This window comes from Brachycentrus maculatus, unplaced genomic scaffold (assembly GCF_059751285.1).
Source record: "Brachycentrus maculatus isolate JH-2025_06_01 unplaced genomic scaffold, ASM5975128v1 h1tg000372l, whole genome shotgun sequence".
NCBI lineage: Eukaryota > Metazoa > Arthropoda > Insecta > Trichoptera > Brachycentridae > Brachycentrus > Brachycentrus maculatus.
In genome coordinates, this window is record NW_028281121.1 from 26,105 (window position 1) to 46,759 (window position 20,655).

Below are 20,655 nucleotides of genomic sequence, written 5' to 3' on the forward strand. Positions count from 1 at the left end.
AGGATATATGATACACATTAACCTAATTGAATAGTGGTATCTCTCCTCTATATAACAATATCATAGTAATGCGCACCGGTAGTATGTTTGCAAAGATATAAACAATATTAGTGTTACATGTTTTATCAACTAAAACTTATGTATTTCTGTATTCTAGAATCCATACACTCTCTGCAACATGCACAAGATGTTTCATATACACCATTGTTGCCTCATCCCGATACAATCTGATTTTATAAAAATAAAATAAAAGAATCAATTAACTACATATTTATTTATTTATGACTACAAAATGAATGACAATATATAAAATTAATAGTCATTAATTCTTCCCCATTTTAGCCTGATCTTCTTTTCATGGAGTTTTAGCCACGAAGGCATGTCTTTAGGGAAGGCGTGGGCATTAGGATATCTCAATGGTGGGTCGGGTTTCTTGAAAGGATCTTCTGCTTTCAATAGTCGGAGCAAATATTCTTTGTTTATCTGTTTAGGATCTCTATATCTATCCATGTACGTATTGAAAGGCTTCCTATAAGGAAACCAAGTTTGCGGGGCGACGTGACGGCGAGGAAACTCGTATTCAAACACTGAAAATAGAAATATCAAACTCAATTATGGTACCAATCAATCTCACAAATGTAACACCATTAAATAAAGTAAACTCCAGAGTAACATACTTTATTATAAATATACACTTACCTGGCTCTCTCATGTTCAATTTTTTATGGAAGAAATTAGTCAATGTTGGATCCCAATCTGATTGAAAAAATGATAAGCCTGCGGGAGTGATAACGTCTTGACACTCTTTGTACCAGTCTCTTGTCTTAAAAGTTCGATCTCTAAGCGGTGAATCAAAATCAACTAAAAAAATATAGGAATATATTGTTTTTAAAAATCAAAGTGCAAAAGATCATCTGTTCTTTGTAACATCAAAGAAAAACGTATGGATTTTTTCTGTTCATATATATATAATATATAATAAAACCCTTAGCCGCACCCCAATGGTGCATAGGGCACTGCTTCGTATAAACGCAGTGTTATCTTGATCGTTTACACATGAAGGAAAGGTGATCAGCCCTCCGCTTCAGGTACCAGTCCAGGGTAATATTGAATAAATATTACAGTGAAAAAAAATCACTTACATTTATTTGACCCCCCCCTCGGAATCGAACCCGGGACCTTCATATACATAAACATTTTGACATGCTTAGAAGGCATCAATGGAAATATTTATATTGAAGAAAAGAAATTGTTTACATCATTGTACACATATTTTTTTGGATTAAAGTGAGTTTTTTTTAAATAAAGGACTGTACTGAAATTATGAATTATTTCTTGGAACAAAAAGAATTGTTGATTGTATTGTATATGTTATATGGGTGGCCCAGTTGTAGGCCAATGACCTATGCCTTCTTAATTAAAAATTAACAAACCTGATTTTAGAGGAAACTCCACCTTTTCATTCTGTTTATAAAGAACAAAAACATATCTATGGTAACCAGTGCCCTTAGGAGGTATCGGTTGCAAGTACTTAACTACTGTTTGCCCTTTGCTGACATCATTTCCCGGTATATTTGTAACACACCAATGTATATACTCTTTGCCTGCTTCGGTAAAATGCCCGTCTAAGTTTACTAGCGTCAACGTCCACAAGCTATCTTTGTCACTCTCGAATAATACTTCCGGAGCCTCGGCTGCTTCTGCGGGCTTTACAACATTCCCAAAGTACACAGGACACAAGTTTTCATTATAGGAATATAGAATATTCAGTTGCACTCTAGGTATGAAGTAACCTTCATCATACAGATGCTGATAAACCCCGTAATGTTCTGCAATCCTTTTGATTTGGTACGGTCCATTATATTTTTGCCAATCCTTTTCCACTTCTTCTAAATCAATTAATAGTTCATGATTTCGTGAGAGCTTTTCCAAGTTCTTATCCGTCCTTTGTTTTTTAACATGATCGAGGCGCTGAGACAATACTTGTGATCTCGAAAAACTGCAACAAAATAAGGTTCAGAATATATGGAAGAAACCTCACGATACAACAGTTGCAGTAATAAATATGTAACCTCAAAGCTGGAAAACCGATATTGATCCTTTTAGTATATAACTCATCTTTAACTTTTAAATCATCGATACGTTGCTGAAGATTTCGAGCTACGCCGGGGGGTTTTCCACGAATCGTATGACCTCGCCTGACAAAATAAGATTTTTGGATATAAAAATCGTTCAAGATACATTTCCAAACATTGACAGCCATCTTCACTGTTAGCACAGACGTTAGGTTATTTTCGATGTTGCTATTAAATTAACTAAAATAATTTTTATCAACGACAATTTTTACGACATTCCAATGCCTTCTACATTTTATAATTCTAACTAACTAACTAACTAACCATCACGCCGCTTCCCCGCAGGGGTAGGCAGAGAGAATAGAGCGCCACACCACTCTGTCCTTGCAAACATTCTTCGCCTCTTCCACGTTCATGCATCTCCTCATACATACCCGCCGATTGTTACGACACCTAACCTGACCACTTTCAAGTATTTGGCATACGTGATCGTGCCATGTTTTTCTCGGTCTTCCTCTGCTTCTTTTCCCGCTAACATTCGCCTCATAAATTTGTTTTACCGTTCTTTCCTCACTCATTCGTTCTACATGTCCAAACCATCTCAACACACCTTTCTTAATTTTATCGATAATGCTTATCTCAGCTTTGCATTCTTTCCTTATTTCACTATTCGCACATCTATCATACATCGTTTTGTTACACATTCTTCTGAGAGATCGCATTTCGACTGCATTCAGTCTACTTTCATCCTTCTTTTGCCAACTCCATGTTTCACTTCCATACATTAGAGTTGGAACCAGTACTCCGTTGTGCACTGCCAGTTTAGCTTCCTCTGATAGGTTTTTATAATTCAGTATTGTTAAAAAAATAAACAAAAAAGGTGGTACAATGGTAATAAAAAAACAGATATCTTCCAAAAAAATTGGTTAAAATGCGCTCCCTCAGACGAATGTGTGGAAAATCATTGTTTGACAGAATTAAAAACGAAAATATAAGAAAGGAATGTAAGGCTGAACTAGAAATAATTGAAAATATTAGAAAGAGTTATTTACGGTGGTATGGACATGTGGAGCGAATGGATAGCGAGATAATGACTTAGAAAATATATGTGGCGAATGTGAGAGGGAAAACAGAACGAGGACGACCGAAAAAGACTTGGCACAATCAGATCAATCAGAACCTAAAATCTGGTGGTGTCAAAAGTCTGCGTAATCGGAGGGCATATATGACTAGATGTACGGATGTGAAGGAGGCGAGGAGTGTATGTCAGGACAGAAGAGTGTGGCATTCCAACGACGTGATGGTAGTAGTAGTAGTAGTAGTAGTTAAAAGTAAAATGAACGCCAGTTTTCTACAACTCAACGACCACCTAGTCTTCTAGCTGGCCATCGTTCAACGGGATCAAACCCCAGGAGCCGCCTGTCATTTTAAACATGTTTTAATAATACATAATTAATAATACAGAAATTCAAAACCTTCAAGCTCTTCAATATGTGGAAATAAATGGCGAATAACAAACAAATGACAATAGTTGCTCTTCTTTCATCACACTCTTCACGCTTACTCGGAATATTAAGGCGCACCCTTCTGCGTACTATCGAGTTCCCGATTAACAGATGTTTTCATGGCCTTGGTCCATGGAGAGATGGATCGTTTCCGTCTATTCATACGCGTGATCGCGGAATTTTAGTTTTATTGCCTCTGAGAGAGTCTTTCACGATTCTATCGTTTTTTTCCATACCACGCCATTCATATTATTATTTGTATATTAACAAACCCCACCCTCAATAATGAAATCAATATTAGAGCAATAATTTTTGCCGCCTCAACGCAGGGATCTTTTCAATTCGTAAAAGAGATAAATTATCATAATTAAAATTTAAAGTAGCATGATAAATACACGAGTGAAAATTCTAAGTAATGACACTCCACAGTTTTTGAAGGAATCGGCGCCAACCTATATACTTTAGTAGTCTGTGATAATAGTTTAGTAGGCATTAGTTATACGTCACTTGTTTACACTTGAATATAGCTGCAGTTGGTAATAATTTCTTGAGGAAACTTAAAATTCCGAGAAACTTGGCTATGGCTTGAACAAACGTATTGTTTTTGAGTTTGCAAAAGTTTTTAAGTTGAAGTTCTTTTTTAACTGTTCTGAATTATAACTTGTAATTAACGTTCTAGGTTGTTAAGAGTATAATGAATTGGTAATTATTTAACTTACTTTTAAAAGTTAGCCTTATATTATTATGATTCAAGGTAACATCACACTTACCTGTTGATTATTTTCGTTTTTTTTTAAGACAATGGGCTGCAATGTAGCGTTTATTTTCTTACTTATAAATGATAATGTGATAAAGTAAATCTGAAAAGTATGTTCGCATTACTCAAAAGAATTCTTGTTCGATAGGAAAATGAATTATTGGGCTTTGAAAAAGTTTTTTTGACGTTGATCTTCATAATGCAACAAGTGGTTAGTGCGTGGCTGATTTTTTTTCCGCTTTTATTGGATTGCGGACGAACGCTTGTAAAGACTTTTCATCATATTTACACTTTTTGTCTTGTACCGCCTTACCCGTTTATTTTGTGCGTTTATTAAAAAATAATAAAAGTGTTATTTAGTAAACATCAACAAAATATTGTATTGTAATAACCTGACATTAGAAATGTCAACAGCAATGGTTCAAAACACTAAAATGATTTAAATGTATAAATATTTTTTTAAATGCGTCTGATTTCAAGCAATGTATTTATTTTTCTGTAACACGGTTGTTTTATATTTTTTGCCGCTAATAGCATGTTTTTTTTTTAAAGCAATTTTTCTTTATCAAATTTTATATTACTTTTTCACTATTATTTTAAAGATATTGTGTAGTGGTTATCGTATTGGGCTACTTTGCTAGAGGTCCCGAATTAGATTCCCAGGGATGTCGAATAAATATTACACCCTAATATTTATATGACCACTGATGCGATATATTGCCCTATGCACTGTTGAAAAATTGTTAGAAAACGGGTCTCGTTTTATCGGTAGTCCTGCAACTACTATTGTCACAATTATGCATTACTCAGTCGTTTAATGCAACAAAACCCCTTCAGATTTTTTATTCATACAGTTTAAAAAATTAACAATACAATTTACAGATTTTTAAAACTGTCAATGCAGTGGCAATTAAAAACCAAATTAACTACAGTTAATTAAAAGAAATACATATTTTTCTATGCTTATGTAATAAAATATGTAAACATATCTGCCAAAAAAGAAACAACACAGTATTTTTAACAGCTTTTGTTTGGCCTCATGATCCTTTTTTTTTAATCTACTTTTTTTGTAATTGAAGACCATTGCTACTTAACGGAGTATTTCAGTCTCCATTTTTAGCAAAATCAGCCAATAAATAAAATTATGTGTAAGCAATGGAAAATAGCCAAATTGGTGTATTAAGTGCAAGCGATAAATTTCAGCAATTTATCATTCATCTAGAGCAGTGGCTCTCAACCTGGGTTCGATCGAACCCCACGGGTTTGTTGAGTCTGTCTCCCGGGTTCGGTGGAGGTCAAAACACCATCCCCAATTGTACAATATTATGAAAAAAAAACAAGTTAAATATTTGTGTTTTTATTACTTACACAAATATTTCAATTTCATACTATTTCTGTGAGCCTAAGCGGCTCATTATTAGAAATAGGTATCAAATCGTGGTAAAGTGGGTTCGAACCGAGAAACTCTGACTTAAGAGTCCGCGACACTAACCACGGGACCACAACCTGATACGAAACTAATCTACTACAATAATGATACGATGTACGATATATTCATTTATCCAATAGATCTAGTATATTATTTAAAAGGAATATATCAAATATTATGAAAAATGATACGAAGTACAAAATATTCATTTATCCAATAGATCTAGTATATTATTTAAAGGGAATATATCAATCTAGCAATAAATGTTTTCAATTAAGGGTTTGGTACCTCCAACACGGTTAAGAATCACTCATCTAGCGCATTGGCTCTCAAGCTGTTTAGTGTCACAACCCCCCTAAATAACCAAAATGGTTTAAAAAAATATGTTTCAATTACATTATTTTGACATTTATCAACACTTGATTGTGTCAAGAATATGATTTTTTATATACGGATAGTATTTTTGGGCTGCCTGTAACCCCCTTTTGTGCCTTATCGTGACCAGTGACCACCAGGTTGAAAAAACAATGCTCTAGAAGATGCTCAAGGATGGCGGAACTTCTGTTCAGAGAATTTCGTTAAATATGTTTAATATCTTATCACAGACGCTTTGTTTGATTAACTAATTATTTTTATTTTGTTTTAATTGTCTCTTTTTTTACATTGCAGGTTCTTCCTTATATCCATATCCAAGAGCTGTTATTGAAAGAAAATTTGGCATTTGCGTTTGAATGCAAGATTGCAGATTTATAGTTCACCTGTTATATTGCAATTAACAAAGCTGGCGTCCGTAACCTTACAAACTACTTGTAGGCAAGGCATTATAAGGAGTTCTCAAGACAATGTTCCATCGATGGAGGCTACAGATACATCCTGGGAATGTATGCGAAGTGAAGTTCTACAAGATACAAGTGAGTCAGATTCCAGACTGGCCGGGGAGTTTTCTGCAAGCTCATCCTTACAATTCTGTCTCCGTTGGAATAACTACCAGTCAAATCTCACAAATGTGTTTGATCAGCTCCTGCAAAATGAATCTTTTGTCGATGTGACACTCGCATGCGATGGACGAAGTCTCAAAGCTCACAAAGTAGTTCTGTCAGCATGCAGCCCTTACTTTCAAACTTTGTTTTTTGAGAATCCCTGTCAACATCCTATTGTTATTATTCGCGATGTAACTTGGTCTCAGTTGAAAGCCGTCGTGCAATTTATGTATAAAGGTGAAATAAATGTCTCGCAAGAGCAACTAGCACCATTATTGAAAGTAGCCGAGATGCTCAAGATTCGAGGACTGACTGAAGTTAATCCGGATCAGGATGTCACTGAAGGAGATACATCCTCACATTCCAGTAATAAAGATATTTTTACTAAAAGAGAATTACCCCATTGTGATATTGAAACCCCCAAGTGTAAAATTCGTAAAAAGAGTTCTCCGACCCATCAACCCCCAAACACAAACAGTTCAGAAATTGGATCTCCTTCGTATCTAGATATAACTACTTCTTTTCTTCAATCTCAAATAAAAAAAGCAGTTACATCTCAACAAAATCATGCTTATTCACCTGTACCGATCCCGGAAGTAAACACATTTTCTTCATCAGCTGCCACTGTAACTTCATTTCACAATGATACGACAAACTCTAAAGGATCTCTCATTGAATCTCGCGAAGACAATACACATAAAGTATGGAAGAACAATCAAAGTTTACTCGGTGCATCTACATCTTCTAATTCTGACTTTGCTGGAAGCCCCATGAAACATAATAACAAACCCATGACTTGGACCCAAGAACAGTTGCAAGATGCTATTCACGCCGTAGTTACTCAGCGCATGCGGTTCACGCAGGCCTCTGTGAAATATGGGATTCCTAAGGGCACACTTTATGACAATATTCTCGGAAAATCAAAAAGGATGGTCGTGTTAGATGAAGCTGGCTTATCTAATGACGAGGAAAAAACTGTTTTAGAGTTTTGTTGTGATGTCTCAGTCTCGCCTTATAACAGACGTACGAAACGTTCCCTCGCCATTGTACTTACTTTTGTCGAAGCACTGAGACGAGTTCGTGATCCAGAATTCACATTCACAGGTTTAGCAGGATTTCGTTGGTGGTGGGCTTTTTGCAAAAAACATTCCATTGTGTCATTGTATTATGACAACCAAACAATACAAACTAATTTTCCTAGTGCAGATTCATCGGCCTGACGTTTATATCTCTATTTGAATCTTTATAATTCCATATATTTTTATATACATACTTAAGATATAATTTTTTTCCATTTTTATTACCATAATTTTTTACAAGCAATTTTTGTAGTTTTATTTTTTTATCCCTTAAAAATATGTTGTGATTTAATTTATCTGTTACCTTTTTTATTAATAACACTAGAACCCCAACCAGTTATTTTAACCAATCAAATTATTGGACTAACTTTTAAAATCTTGTATATATAGTGAACTAACAATTGCTTACTTTTTGGAGTAATCACAGTGTGTAGTATAAATTTACAGCTATGTACATTTAATCACTTTAAAGTTATAATCTCTTGCTCTTAGGATAAGCATCAGCTGCTAAAGCGCAGTAAAATTATGTAATAGGTAACCTAAATATTAATAATGATACAGGTAATATAATAGGTAAACCTGGCAAATTTTTCATGCCTCTCCCAAAATAGAGGCAAGCACTGATCTCTACAGACAAGCATAGGGGCTGCATAGCAGTACTATATCATAAAAAAATATTCTATACTACTTTTTTTTAAATTCTTGAAACAAAAAGTAGTATTTTTTGTAACTCCTAGTGGTTAATTTGTTTCTCAGTATGTGATACTTGTATGCGGTTCTAGTGTTAATAATCAATAGAGTATTTTTTATTTGTGTGTAATTCAAAGCTCTGAATCACATGTTTAAGGGCTAGAATCTAATCCATACATGAAATTCAAACTTGATTGACTTTATATAATTTGTATTTTGGACAGATATAAAAAAATGATCTCTTAGGTGTTTTATATCCAGGGTTTTTAAAAAGGAAAAATTGACATAAGTAACTGATTATTTACGGAAGACTTCATACATTCATTAAAATAATAAAAACACTTAATATTCTACTTATTATGTCTAGCTTTATTTATGTAAGGCCATTTTTTACATTAATATAAGAAATTATAAGAGTAAGTGTAAGAGACAGGTTGGTGGGCCTGTAGTTTGATGCCCTCTGCGGTTGACTAACTATCTGACTATGGCTCCACCTGACGTTGGCTGTTATGCCTCAGCATATTTGGAGGGGAGATAAAATACACATTTATTGACAATAATAAATAGTATTGAGAACTCATCCAATTGTGTTCATATTCTAACCAAACCCTGCCCATACACAGTAATAAACAGTAAGGTTTATCACATTTCCTTGTTTAAATTAACTTATTATATGTTATGTTATTATATAAAAAATTGTGTAATATTATATGTAATTGTGCATAACAGCTTTTAAGATGTTTCTCATTTTGCTTTACTCTCTTAAATTTGATGGTTGGATGGTAACTTCACTTTAAAATAGGAGAATAAAGAAAACATAAACATTATTTTGGTTACCCGCTTTATAGATTAAAGTTATGAAAGATCATTTCAGGCAGTTGAAAATTTCCATTGTTTTAGAGGGAGGTAGTATAGATAAGTTAATGGTCAAGCTAGCTGCACTGTACACATACAGGTGTGACATTTTTTAGAAAAGGGGAAAGTGCAGATTTATCTCGACCCCCACCCCCTGCCACCACTGCCAACACTGGACGTTATAAGAACTCTTTTAGTGTAAGAAAGTATAGGTAAGTTAGATTACTTAGTATATAATTAAACACATAAGTAATTTTATAGACTGAAAATCGTAAAACTAAATTATATCATTAGAATTATAAAATTGCGTAAACGCACATCTCAAACGAGATAGTGAGTGTTTTTGTCTAAAAATAATCGCTCAAGATTTAGATGAAATTATGGTAACTTGATCATGAAGAGTAAACCCAATATCATTTAGCAATAGGCTATAAAACCTTCAAAGTCTATGTAGGGACAAGCGGTCTTTTATAAGCCGTAGCTAGAATTCAGTCACTAGGAGATTAGGTGATTCTGGGAATATCCGTCGTAGCTTGCCCCTTTGGACACATCAAATTCATTTAGAAATTTTAGAGATAAATATCGTATTCAACATAATCTATAAAGGGATTTTTATGATTTGATTTGTACTTAAATTTTTTTTTAAATATCAATTATAAAATTATCGGTTTTATTGACCATTTAAAAAAATACCCTTTTACTCTTATGCACTAAAAATATCAGTCCAATAAATAGTTAAAGATTAAACATATACTCAGACTGATATCTCTTGTGGTATGAAAAATATGATGGCCTCATAGATAGGTTCAATTGGCTTATAAAATTTTAATATTTTTTTCTTCGGTTCCTAACCTGATTTAATAATGATGTTAGAGTTAGTTAAAAAAAAATAATGACTGCATAAAATAATTAAAACGTAATTCATAAAATAAGGGAGGAAACATGATTCGATTCGGGTATTCCAAATGTATCAAACTTATATTAAAACTTCGTACCACTCACGCGCTATTTTTTTTCCCCTGATTAAAAATATTCTGATTTCGGAAAATGACATGTGCCCCAGAAGGGCTATGGGCGCGGGCAAGTATAATGTACTTAGTATCCGAGCTTTTTTCATTCATGTTTTCAGCTGGGATTTCCGAATGGAAGAACCTCTACAAAAATACTGAATGCGGAATAAATTAAACATAAAATATTTTTCCCTTATTCCATCAACCTTTTCGTGGTCTTAAAACGACTGGGTCACATTGAATAATACCGGAATGAAATTTACTTTAAAAAATCTTGTTATCTCATTAAGTACAATAGGTTAAAATATTTTGAGTAGACAATGTAAGAAAACACATAAACATACTGTTTTTATTTACTGTCACCACTTTTTATGGATTCGGTTTTTTAAAAGGTATTTTTTAAAGGATGTTTCCAAATCGGAATTGTTTTAATTTATTGATTCAAATTAGTTATCATTATTTCTCAAATTATTCGAATTTACAATGGTATTTAATGTTACCCTGATTTTCTGTGTAGAAAAAATAATCATTTGTTTTGGAATTCGTCATCGATTTTTTGGATATCGTCATCGAAATATTTTCAATAATAAAAGTTTGAGAGCTCCTGGCTCCTTAGATGTTTGTAAATTGATTTCAAGATGGCCGCGTTGTGGTGTAATGTGATGTACTAAAAAAACAAACAATTTTGCGAAGTGATCAAGTTAAAAAATTGACATGAGGTTCTGATAAACTTCACCGTTGAATATTGTTACTTAAGTAAATCATTATTGTTTTTTGCTACTGGTGGCAATGATAAGTCTATCGTCGCAAGTTTTCGGACATTTTTAGCTGCCATTTTTACTTCGCAGGAAATCACGTATACTTTTCGTTTGTTTTGCAGCCCTGGATCAGTGCTTTTAAAAGTGGTAAATGTGTGTTCGCGATCAGCTGCGGTGTAGTGATGTGTTCGCTCTAATAAAATTACTTTAAAATATAAAAATGGATCTAAAATCTATAGAGAGAACTATTTACAATAGTCGAAATGGGTTTGATTTCCTTCCACCACCTGAAGCGCCAGTTTTCGAGCCCACGGCTGAAGAATTTTCCGACCCCCTTGGATACATCAATAAAATTCGGCCTATTGCGGAGAAAACAGGCATATGCAAAATAAGGCCCCCTAAACGCTGGTGTCCACCATTCTCGCTCGATGTGGATAGACTTAAATTTACTCCGAGAATTCAAAAATTAAACGAAATGGAGGGTGTGACTAGGCTGAAATTAAATTTCCTTGACAAAATTAACAGATTCTGGGAGATGCAAGGTCATCCACTGAAAATTCCTTCCTTTGAAGGCAGGAAGATAGATTTGTTTTGTTTGTATCATAATGTGAAGCTGGAAGGCGGATTTGAACAGTGTTCGCAATATAAATGGAAGAAAGTGGCAACTTCATTAGGATTCACTATTAATCCGCAATCATTAACCTTTTTAAAACATACTTATGAACACATATTGTTGCCTTTTTATGAGTTTTGGTCTGAAGAAAAAAAAGGATCCAAGATTTCTAACGATTCGAAAGATAACATTTTGAAAAAAGAAGAACCAGATAAACCAAATCCTGTGACTATTGACGCGGTGGTAATTGACGCAGATGCCTATGATTCTAGTCCTACAAAGAGTACAAAAGATGAGTCAGAAGAGTACAACACCGATGAAAAATGCAACAGAGAGTTAAAGAGATTACAGTGTTACGGAGCTGGACCCAAGATGCCCGGTTGTAATGTCATTCCTTCCATACTCAACGATGAAACACATGGAAAATTTCGAAAGAGACCTAAAATAGAAATTGACCCATTAGCGATATATCATTGCGTTATATGTAAAAAAGATAATAAAGATAATGAGTTACTGGTTTGCAATGGATGCTCAGATACTTACCACACCTTTTGTCTGAAGCCGCCCCTTAAAAATGTACCGGATGGCGATTGGAGGTGTTTAAGCTGTATAGCTGAAGAACTACAAAAGCCCGATGAAGCATTTGGATTTGCCCAAGCAGAAAGAGAGTACACGCTACAAGAGTTTGGTGAAATGGCTGACACATTTAAGAAGAATTATTTTAACATGGATAGTCATTCCGTACCTACTACCCTAGCGGAAAGAGAATTTTGGAAAATTGTTTCCAGCACAGATTCTGATGTGGTAGTGGAATATGGTGCGGATCTTCATTCTATGGACCATGGTTCTGGATTCCCTACTAAGTCGTCCATCAATCTGTTTCCAGGAGATCAGGAATATGTAGAGTCCGGATGGAACTTGAATAATTTACCCGTTTTAAATGGCTCCGTACTGAGGTTTATAAACATAGATATCTCAGGTATGACAGTTCCTTGGATGTACGTGGGGATGTGCTTCTCCGCTTTCTGCTGGCATAATGAAGACCATTGGAGTTATTCCATCAACTTCCTGCATTGGGGAGAACCCAAGACTTGGTACGGAGTACCCGGTGCCAGTGCGGATATCTTGGAGAAGACCATGAAGTCTGTTACGCCCGAACTGTTCAAAAGTCAACCTGATCTATTACATCAACTCGTTACTATCATGAATCCTAATATCCTCATGGACGCCGGAGTTCCTATTTTTCGAACAGATCAGCATGCTGGAGAGTTTATTATTACATTTCCCAGGTCGTATCATACAGGCTTTAATCAAGGATATAACTTTGCAGAAGCTGTAAATTTCGCACCTCCAGATTGGTTGCCTATCGGTCGCGAATGCGTTTTACATTATAAACATTTAAAAAGACTATGCGTATTTTCACACGATGAGTTGATTTGTCGCATGGCATTGGAAGCGGATAAATTAGATTTAGCGGAAGTGATACCTACTTATAAGGAATTAGCCGCGATGGTTGAGAATGAAAAACTGCATCGAGCGTCGCTGAGAGTAAAAGGAGTGAAACAGTTTGGTCGCAAGGCTTTCGAACAGATGGCCGATGACGAACGTGTGTGTTACGTATGTAAAACAACATGTTTTATGTCTGCCCTAGCGTGTGAGAATTGTCCCAACATGGTGTGCTTAGAGCATGCTGTAGGATTGTGTAAATGTGACTCGGAGAGTTTGGTTCTGCACTATAGGTATGAAATTACAGAACTCGACGTTATGTTAAATACCCTCAAGCAAAGAGTTCAATGCTTCGATAATTGGATGACAGAAGTTAAAACTCTTCTCTCTTCACCATCTTGCCGAGGCCGTACCGATAAATTAAAGGACTTGATAGAAGAGGCCGAGGATCTACATATACCAAAATGTAAATTGTATAAAAAACTATTAGATGAACATTGTAAAGTGACTAGTTACGCCACTGTTATCATCGAGCTGGATGACGATTAATTTTTACTTAACTCGGTTTAACATCACCTTTAGTACAAATTCCTGTTTCAACAGTATTAATTTGTTTTGAATTTTCCATAATACTTAATAATTACTTCAATTTTAAGTGGGCATTTTTATAGACTACAAATGTACATATTGTACAGTTCCTCATTTATTTTTTGTGTAGGAATTAGAGACATGAAATAAATTATCCATTTAAGTATAAACATGTTACAAATTGGTACAATTTTTGTATTGTATTTTTAGTTATGTTTCTATAATAAATATTTATGCATATAAGACCGAATTTGTGATTTTATAGCAGCTACTGGAGTATAAATATATTTTTTTACATCTGGATTAAAATGTACACTTTGTTCAGTAAATACATACACACCATTCTAAACTATTATTTTCAATCAACAAAGATTTTCTGTAATTCCTTACAATTTTTTTCTAAATCTTTTTTACAATATACATTTGTAGGTATATAATGTATCTTTTTCTTAAAAGTCTTTATTTAATTACAAATGGTTTTCTTATAAGTAACAATAAACAGATTGAATTTGTAGTAAATGATTGAAAAAGTAGTGAACTCCTTGATTTGTTTAATAAATTGGGCAAAAAAAAATTATGAATTATTTAAAGTAAGATAATAAAACACTGTTTTTAGTATTACTGATTGTATTATTCCTATTAAAGAATAACTAACGCTGCTCCAGCTTTTGAAGAGCAGTATCATAATATCAATTGATGGGATGGGCGCTCTTCTAAAACTATAGTAGAATGAATTATTTTTAAAATTAGAGTAATAAAATTAAGTTGTACTAATAGCAGAGGTTATTGCATTATGTATAAGTTTTGTGAAGCCTTACAATACCAACTCCTTAAGCATTTGTACAAGAATTTTCTAGAACTGCTATCTGGCATTAATTTCTCTTTATTATACTTTTGTAATTAAGCTTGTGTCTTATATGTATAATTTCATATTAATTTTCTGTGAAACTGCTTTGGGCATGTATAAATAAATAAACAAAAATACCTTTTGAGTATGTAATTACATAAAATGTTATTTTTTTGTTTAACAAAAAAGACCATTCACAAGACAAAGATCATTTCACTATTGCACATGTAACAAATCATATTTTGATTCTAATGATGGCAAATTTTGATAGTTGACCAATTTATTTAAATGAATACAAAACTAATTAAAACATCAAGTTGAATCATCGATAGAAATATAATTTATCTTGTAAGAGCAAACATAATTTAATTGGTTCTAGTGATATACATCTCTAAGATTAAATGCGAAATCGTCAGATTTCTGTGAAGTAAAAACTTCATCATTATGAGCATTGTGGTAGTCATCGTATTTATATTGATATAAATTATATATTCTTTATCAGTTCATAATTCTGAAATTATTTTTTTTTTTTTAAAAGCCACTGATTGTTATAATGTACATAATTCCTTTGTATAATAAACTTTATTATACTTAGAGTAGAGGCTCAGTAGCAACTATTTCCAAGCAACTTTATTAATCACAATAACAGAAAACTTTTATGGTAAACTGCCAATTTTCGATGTTTAAGTGTAAAGAAGTATAAAATTTCAACACATTCGATTTTTTGGGTATCAGAGGTACCTGGTGGTTTTTGAGTGACTAGTTTTGTTTTCTAGTTTAAATTTGCCAGTAGGCCTATGCCCTTGATGTTTTGATTGCATGATCTTAGTGATATTTCTATACTGTTTTGCCTGATGGACTAGTTATACTTTCAGACATTCCCAAGTTTTTTAGTAGAGTTCGGGCTCAATTCATGAACCGCAACTCCAACGTACTGCAACTGACTTTTATATATAATATACAACCTTATTTGTCACATTGACTAGACTGTCAGATCTGTAGTCAAAGTGAGAAGTATTCACAACGTCCACTTTATAAAATTTGGTGGCTGCAACTCAAGGTTCATTCATTCGAGTATCTGCCTTTGGAATGATACAGGCTGTTTTTATATATTCAGGTTGAGATATCTTAGGTGTTTTATTTTTAGATTTCTTGTTGGTGAAATTACAGAAGAGATATTCTGTGTTTTAATAAAGGCTTAACTTTCTTGCGATTATTTTCAGATTACAGTCTCTTAAAATTTTAAATCCTTTGATTTCTTGTCATATAAATATAGATATTATTTTATGACATAACGTGAAGTATAAATAGTTGTGTTATGGTTTTCTACAAATGTCATGGTGAAACTCTGAAAATGATGTTTTGCATAATTTCTTCTGAGGTTATATTATTTACATTCATTGGTACGAACTAATAAAATAATTTAATTTCTTCTTAAAAAGTTTTTTTAACCAGCATTTTTTTGGTTGTATAATCTCAAATTAAAAATCCATTAGTATTTTATAAATGTAATTTCAAGTTACAGCTACCTCATTAATAAACTTGTAAATATGATGTAAAAGATCTCAACATTTATTAAAATTTTGTATTTAATGTTAAAAATTATTTAAAATTATAATTAGTAACTTAAGATTTTTGAATGCCATCTTATTGAAATAAAAATAACAATCCCCTTACCAATTCACAATCTTAATTACAAATAATTGATGGTACATAAGAAATTATCATAATAGCAAAATGTATACATGTTTATACATTTTGTTGTTCTTACACCAAATTGATACTGTAGATTAATTTACATGTGATTATATTATATTTATTTCCAGAACCATATCTATAGAGATATACAAGTATAATTATCTGACTTCTTAGATTTGTGAATGATTATTAAATAATATGTTCATATCATAAATATTTTTTTTTATTATTATTTTTAATATTTTTTCACATATATAATTTGTAAAAATTCTATATTCACATTGTGCCGCTGCATATTTAAAGTTGGCTATTTTTATTTTGCCTGCAGCAGCTCTAAACAGCTATTAAGTGATATAGTAGAACCACTTGCCCGAGTTTTTAATCCAGGATACATCCCTTCTTTCCATGCTGCATTCACCTTCGACTTTGGCTTGTAATACAATACATATTATTAGTATTTCATTCTATATCAGTCATACCTACAATATTATAAGACTAAATACCTTTATTTTTTATCATTTTCATTTAGTAACATAATCACTTATTGTAGTTGATGAAAAGTTAACTGCGCATTAACAAACCGAATGCCAGAGAAGTATTTGCATGTACTTTCATGTTGTTTAATTTCAATTTATGACTCAACGGGTGGTTTCACTGACATCTATGCAACTAAGCCAAAAATGGTAGCAAAAAATGTGCAAATAAATCAGAAATAAATCTTTACAAAATGATTAAATGGAAAAAAAATTAAAACAATGGAGGAGGTGAAATCAGCACTAGAAACGTTATTTGCATCGAAACACAAAAGTTTATATTCAAATGGCATTAAAAAGTTGACAGAAAGATGGAAGAAAGTAATTTAAAATAATTGAAAATATGTAATTAACTAAAATAGTAAAGTATATGCGAAAAAAATCTTTTTTGTTTTCATGAAAAAATACGAAGTTACTTATGCATCAACCTAATATTTGATCGGTCAAAACAGCATATAATATTACATTGAATGCACATGATGGTAAACAGCGATATTAAAAATAAGTATCCATTAAGATTAAAACATTAATTTTTTTTTCAACTCAGAGACTCCCAAGTCAAAAAGATTGGTTGTGGTAGAGTTGTTCGGAGCCCTTCTTGCAATCAATCTTCAACTTTCTCTGCAGGCAGTATTTTTAATGCATTGGTCCATGTAAGGTTTGTAGTTGGGTCTGTCCAAGTGGTGAAAATATTCCAATTGGACAAACGTAGACCAATTTGACGGTAACCGTTCATGGGATCTTTTACCCTCTACTTGTACTACAAATTGCTCCATTGAATTCCATTTACGTATTCAAAGAACCTAAGGAGTCGCGATTGCACAATCGACAAATGCCCCACTTTTAAAATTATAAGAAAGAAAAAAAGTTGAGACTACGATTCAAGGTGGCTTACAGATTTAAAATAAGTTAATATAAAAAGATGTTGAAGAATATAAACCGGTAAAGCAAAAATTATGCGATTCTTTTCAATATCTTAAGTCAGTGGTGGCGAACCTTAACCATACCAATTTTTCCACAGACGAGTTGAGATGCGCCATACAACTCAAGTACAATTTTTTACCTTTATGTTTGTAAAATAGGGGTAGGATCTGCTCAAGGGAGGAAAAATAATAACTCAACCGTGCAATTGCATGGATTAATTTAGACCATTTCAAAAGCCACATGTTTATTGGAGCACTAATCTACCTGCCTAAAGTAACATCTCACAAGTTTCATTCCGAGTTTCAGTTCAGACACCTAGTTAAACTTGTTTGAAGGCTTTACTAATTGAACTGGGATCACATTGGTGCTGAAAATTTTAGGATGGGTTCAGTTATGAAGCCCATTTAAAAAAAAATAAGCGAGCGCACGGATGTAATGTACTTTTTGTAATCAACTCACGCCCTACATTTAGCACATGCCCCACGGTTTAGCCACCCCTGTTTTAAGTTATATTTTATTTTTAGAAGCATTTAAGGTATTCAATTGGATAAGATACCTGAACTGGAAGTTATAGGTTATAAAATACTTTGTTACTTAGTTTTTTTCATGGAATAAAACTTATTCCAAAAAAGTCTAAAAAACTTCTTTATCCACACAATTTTTGCAAATATTTTATTCCACCTCAATGCCAACAAAAATGTAAGTAAGGTTCAATACAATTTATCTTTATTTTAAAGTAAAGAAATATGTAGTTTAAAATCAAATCCCCCGACCTTTGTTTTCCCAAAAGAATTTCTAGGTGGTCCCTGCATTAAGATATTATTTTGTTTGAATATATTTTGTAATTGAACTTTTCAAGTAATACAAATCAATATATGTGGATATATGTAATTGTAACATTTTTTAAAATTAAAGATTAATGATGTTCACACGAATATACCACCAAGTAAAAAGTATAAGAGTTTGTGAAAAGTTTTAAGTTAGGTTATTCTCAGTGTAAATAAAAAAGGTAACTACTAGTGTGTCATTGTATTTTAAGAATTTGTATAAATTTAAATGTGATATTAATTTCAAATTACTGATTTGAAATATTTTTAATCTTTAAGATTATTATAATACTTTTCTATTTAAACAACTTCTCATCTTTAAAATGAATATATCTCACAAATTCAAACAGTTATTATTTATTAATGAACATTTTCTATTCATAGTTATTTTATACTTAAACACAACTAATAGACAACAGGTACGGAAGCACCTCATTGATAGAATAGTGCTTTCTCATCCAAAGTGAACGACAATGAAAATACATTTTTCTTAGGCTTTAAAGAGTTAAAATATAAAATTAATTAATTTAACTCTTTTGTGATGTAGAAATATAATAAATCTTTGTTATTTCAAATATGTATGTATATGTATATATTATATTGATTTTCACTGATTTCCAAATATTAAACATTGTAATTTGTAGCACAAAAGCACAGCTCTAAGCATTTAGCTTAGTTTAAGTAATAATATTAAGAAAACTGCAGTTCAAAATAAAACTGTATTATATATCAGTTAATTAATGTGATTTTTATTTCATGCTGGTTTTATTTTTAATTTGGGATACACTGCATAAATTGAATATGTTTTTGCAATTTTGAAAATTAATTTTTTTTATTATCTACATTATTTTACTAGTCTTATGTCTCAATAAAGTTATCAAATAAAAACAAAAATATTTTCTAATGTTAATTATTTGTCAATTTTAGATTGTACTCTACATTGCCATTATGTAGTTTAAATTGTGTATACCATTGAATAATTTTTTGTGGCTTTTATACAATAAACATATTTATATTTATCCGTGCCAGTGAAAATGTAGACAGTGAAAAAAAATTTAAAACTACACTTATGATTTGTTACTCCAAGATTTTATTTAATTTTTCGTGGTTCAAATTTTATTTTACTTTTATTTATGTTTTTGTATTTTGATTTTATTTTAAAAAATGATCAATGATCGATTAAGAGTATAAGATACAGCAATATTTGTGATTTGATTTTTTATTTTATTTTATAAATCATAGATAGTATGTGTGAAAATATCTGCATCACTTTTAAGTTGTAATATTTATGAATAAAATAACTTTAAAAAAAAATTGTGCCTACCTTTCTCTTCTCCCACTAGTAACTTGAATATGGTCTCCAGAAACATAGTTTTAAGACTTGTTGCTTATTACTTGGTAAATTAAATGGTAAAAGGAATTTATATGTACTAAGCTTTAGGACTATGTTGAAAAGAATGAATTCTTTATTTCTTTAAAAAAAATGTATATGAATACATTTTTACTATAACTTTAACTTTTTTTTTTGCGGATCCTGCGTTTAGGACTCGCACAGTCCGCATTTAACAGTATGAAGGCTGTCTGGAGATTGGATTTATATTCGGTGAAGACCAAATGGTGCCTATACAATGTCTGCATTGGTCCTGTTCTCTTATACGGCTGTGAAACACGGCACCTTACAAGGACCCAGAGCAGCCTTGTACTGAGCTTTAAGAATAGGTGTCTGTGGAGAATTTTAGGCGTGCGGTGGTTTGACTTTGTGAGGAATGAAGAGATAAGGCGCAGGACTCGGCAAATCTTAGTCACAACTGTCGTCAAGAAAAGGCGATTCAGTTGGCTTGGCCATGTACTCCGCAGCCTCAATCAAGCTTGCCTCTTTTACAAGGCATCAGGTTCGCGCTGCCTAGGACAACCACTGCTGACAATTCGTTGGCAGTTCTCTTCAAAACTTCGGGACGCAGGTCTGACTTCGGGATGCAAAGGAGCTGGCAGCCGACAGAAAAGCCTGGAGACAGTTTGTGGACTCCATATGCTCCACTTA

At 32.6% G+C, this 20,655-nt stretch overlaps 3 protein-coding genes across 3 annotated transcripts; 2 read left to right on the forward strand and 1 right to left on the reverse strand.

The window, feature by feature from the left end:
- Positions 1–257: 257 nt before the first annotated feature.
- Positions 258–2,303, reverse strand: LOC148303324 (large ribosomal subunit protein mL38-like). The gene is made up of 4 exons (XM_088270125.1): positions 2,073–2,303; positions 1,434–1,999; positions 700–861; positions 258–587 (listed from the first exon to the last, which is right to left on the reverse strand). Exons 1-4 carry the CDS (start codon positions 2,261–2,263, stop codon positions 313–315), a joined length of 1,194 nt encoding a protein of 397 aa, XP_088126251.1. The 5' UTR covers positions 2,264–2,303; the 3' UTR covers positions 258–312.
- Positions 2,304–4,147: 1,844 nt separating this feature from the next.
- On the forward strand, positions 4,148–9,095 carry LOC148303325 (uncharacterized). The gene is made up of 2 exons (XM_088270128.1): positions 4,148–4,282; positions 6,436–9,095. The coding sequence occupies exon 2, from the start codon at positions 6,620–6,622 to the stop codon at positions 7,964–7,966; it is 1,347 nt and encodes a 448-aa protein (XP_088126254.1). The 5' UTR covers positions 4,148–4,282; positions 6,436–6,619; the 3' UTR covers positions 7,967–9,095.
- A 1,920-nt stretch (positions 9,096–11,015) lies between these two features.
- On the forward strand, positions 11,016–19,436 carry LOC148303326 (lysine-specific demethylase 5D-like). The gene has a single exon (XM_088270127.1). It carries the CDS (start codon positions 11,359–11,361, stop codon positions 13,744–13,746), a length of 2,388 nt encoding a protein of 795 aa, XP_088126253.1. The 5' UTR covers positions 11,016–11,358; the 3' UTR covers positions 13,747–19,436.
- The last annotated feature ends 1,219 nt before the right edge of the window (positions 19,437–20,655 follow it).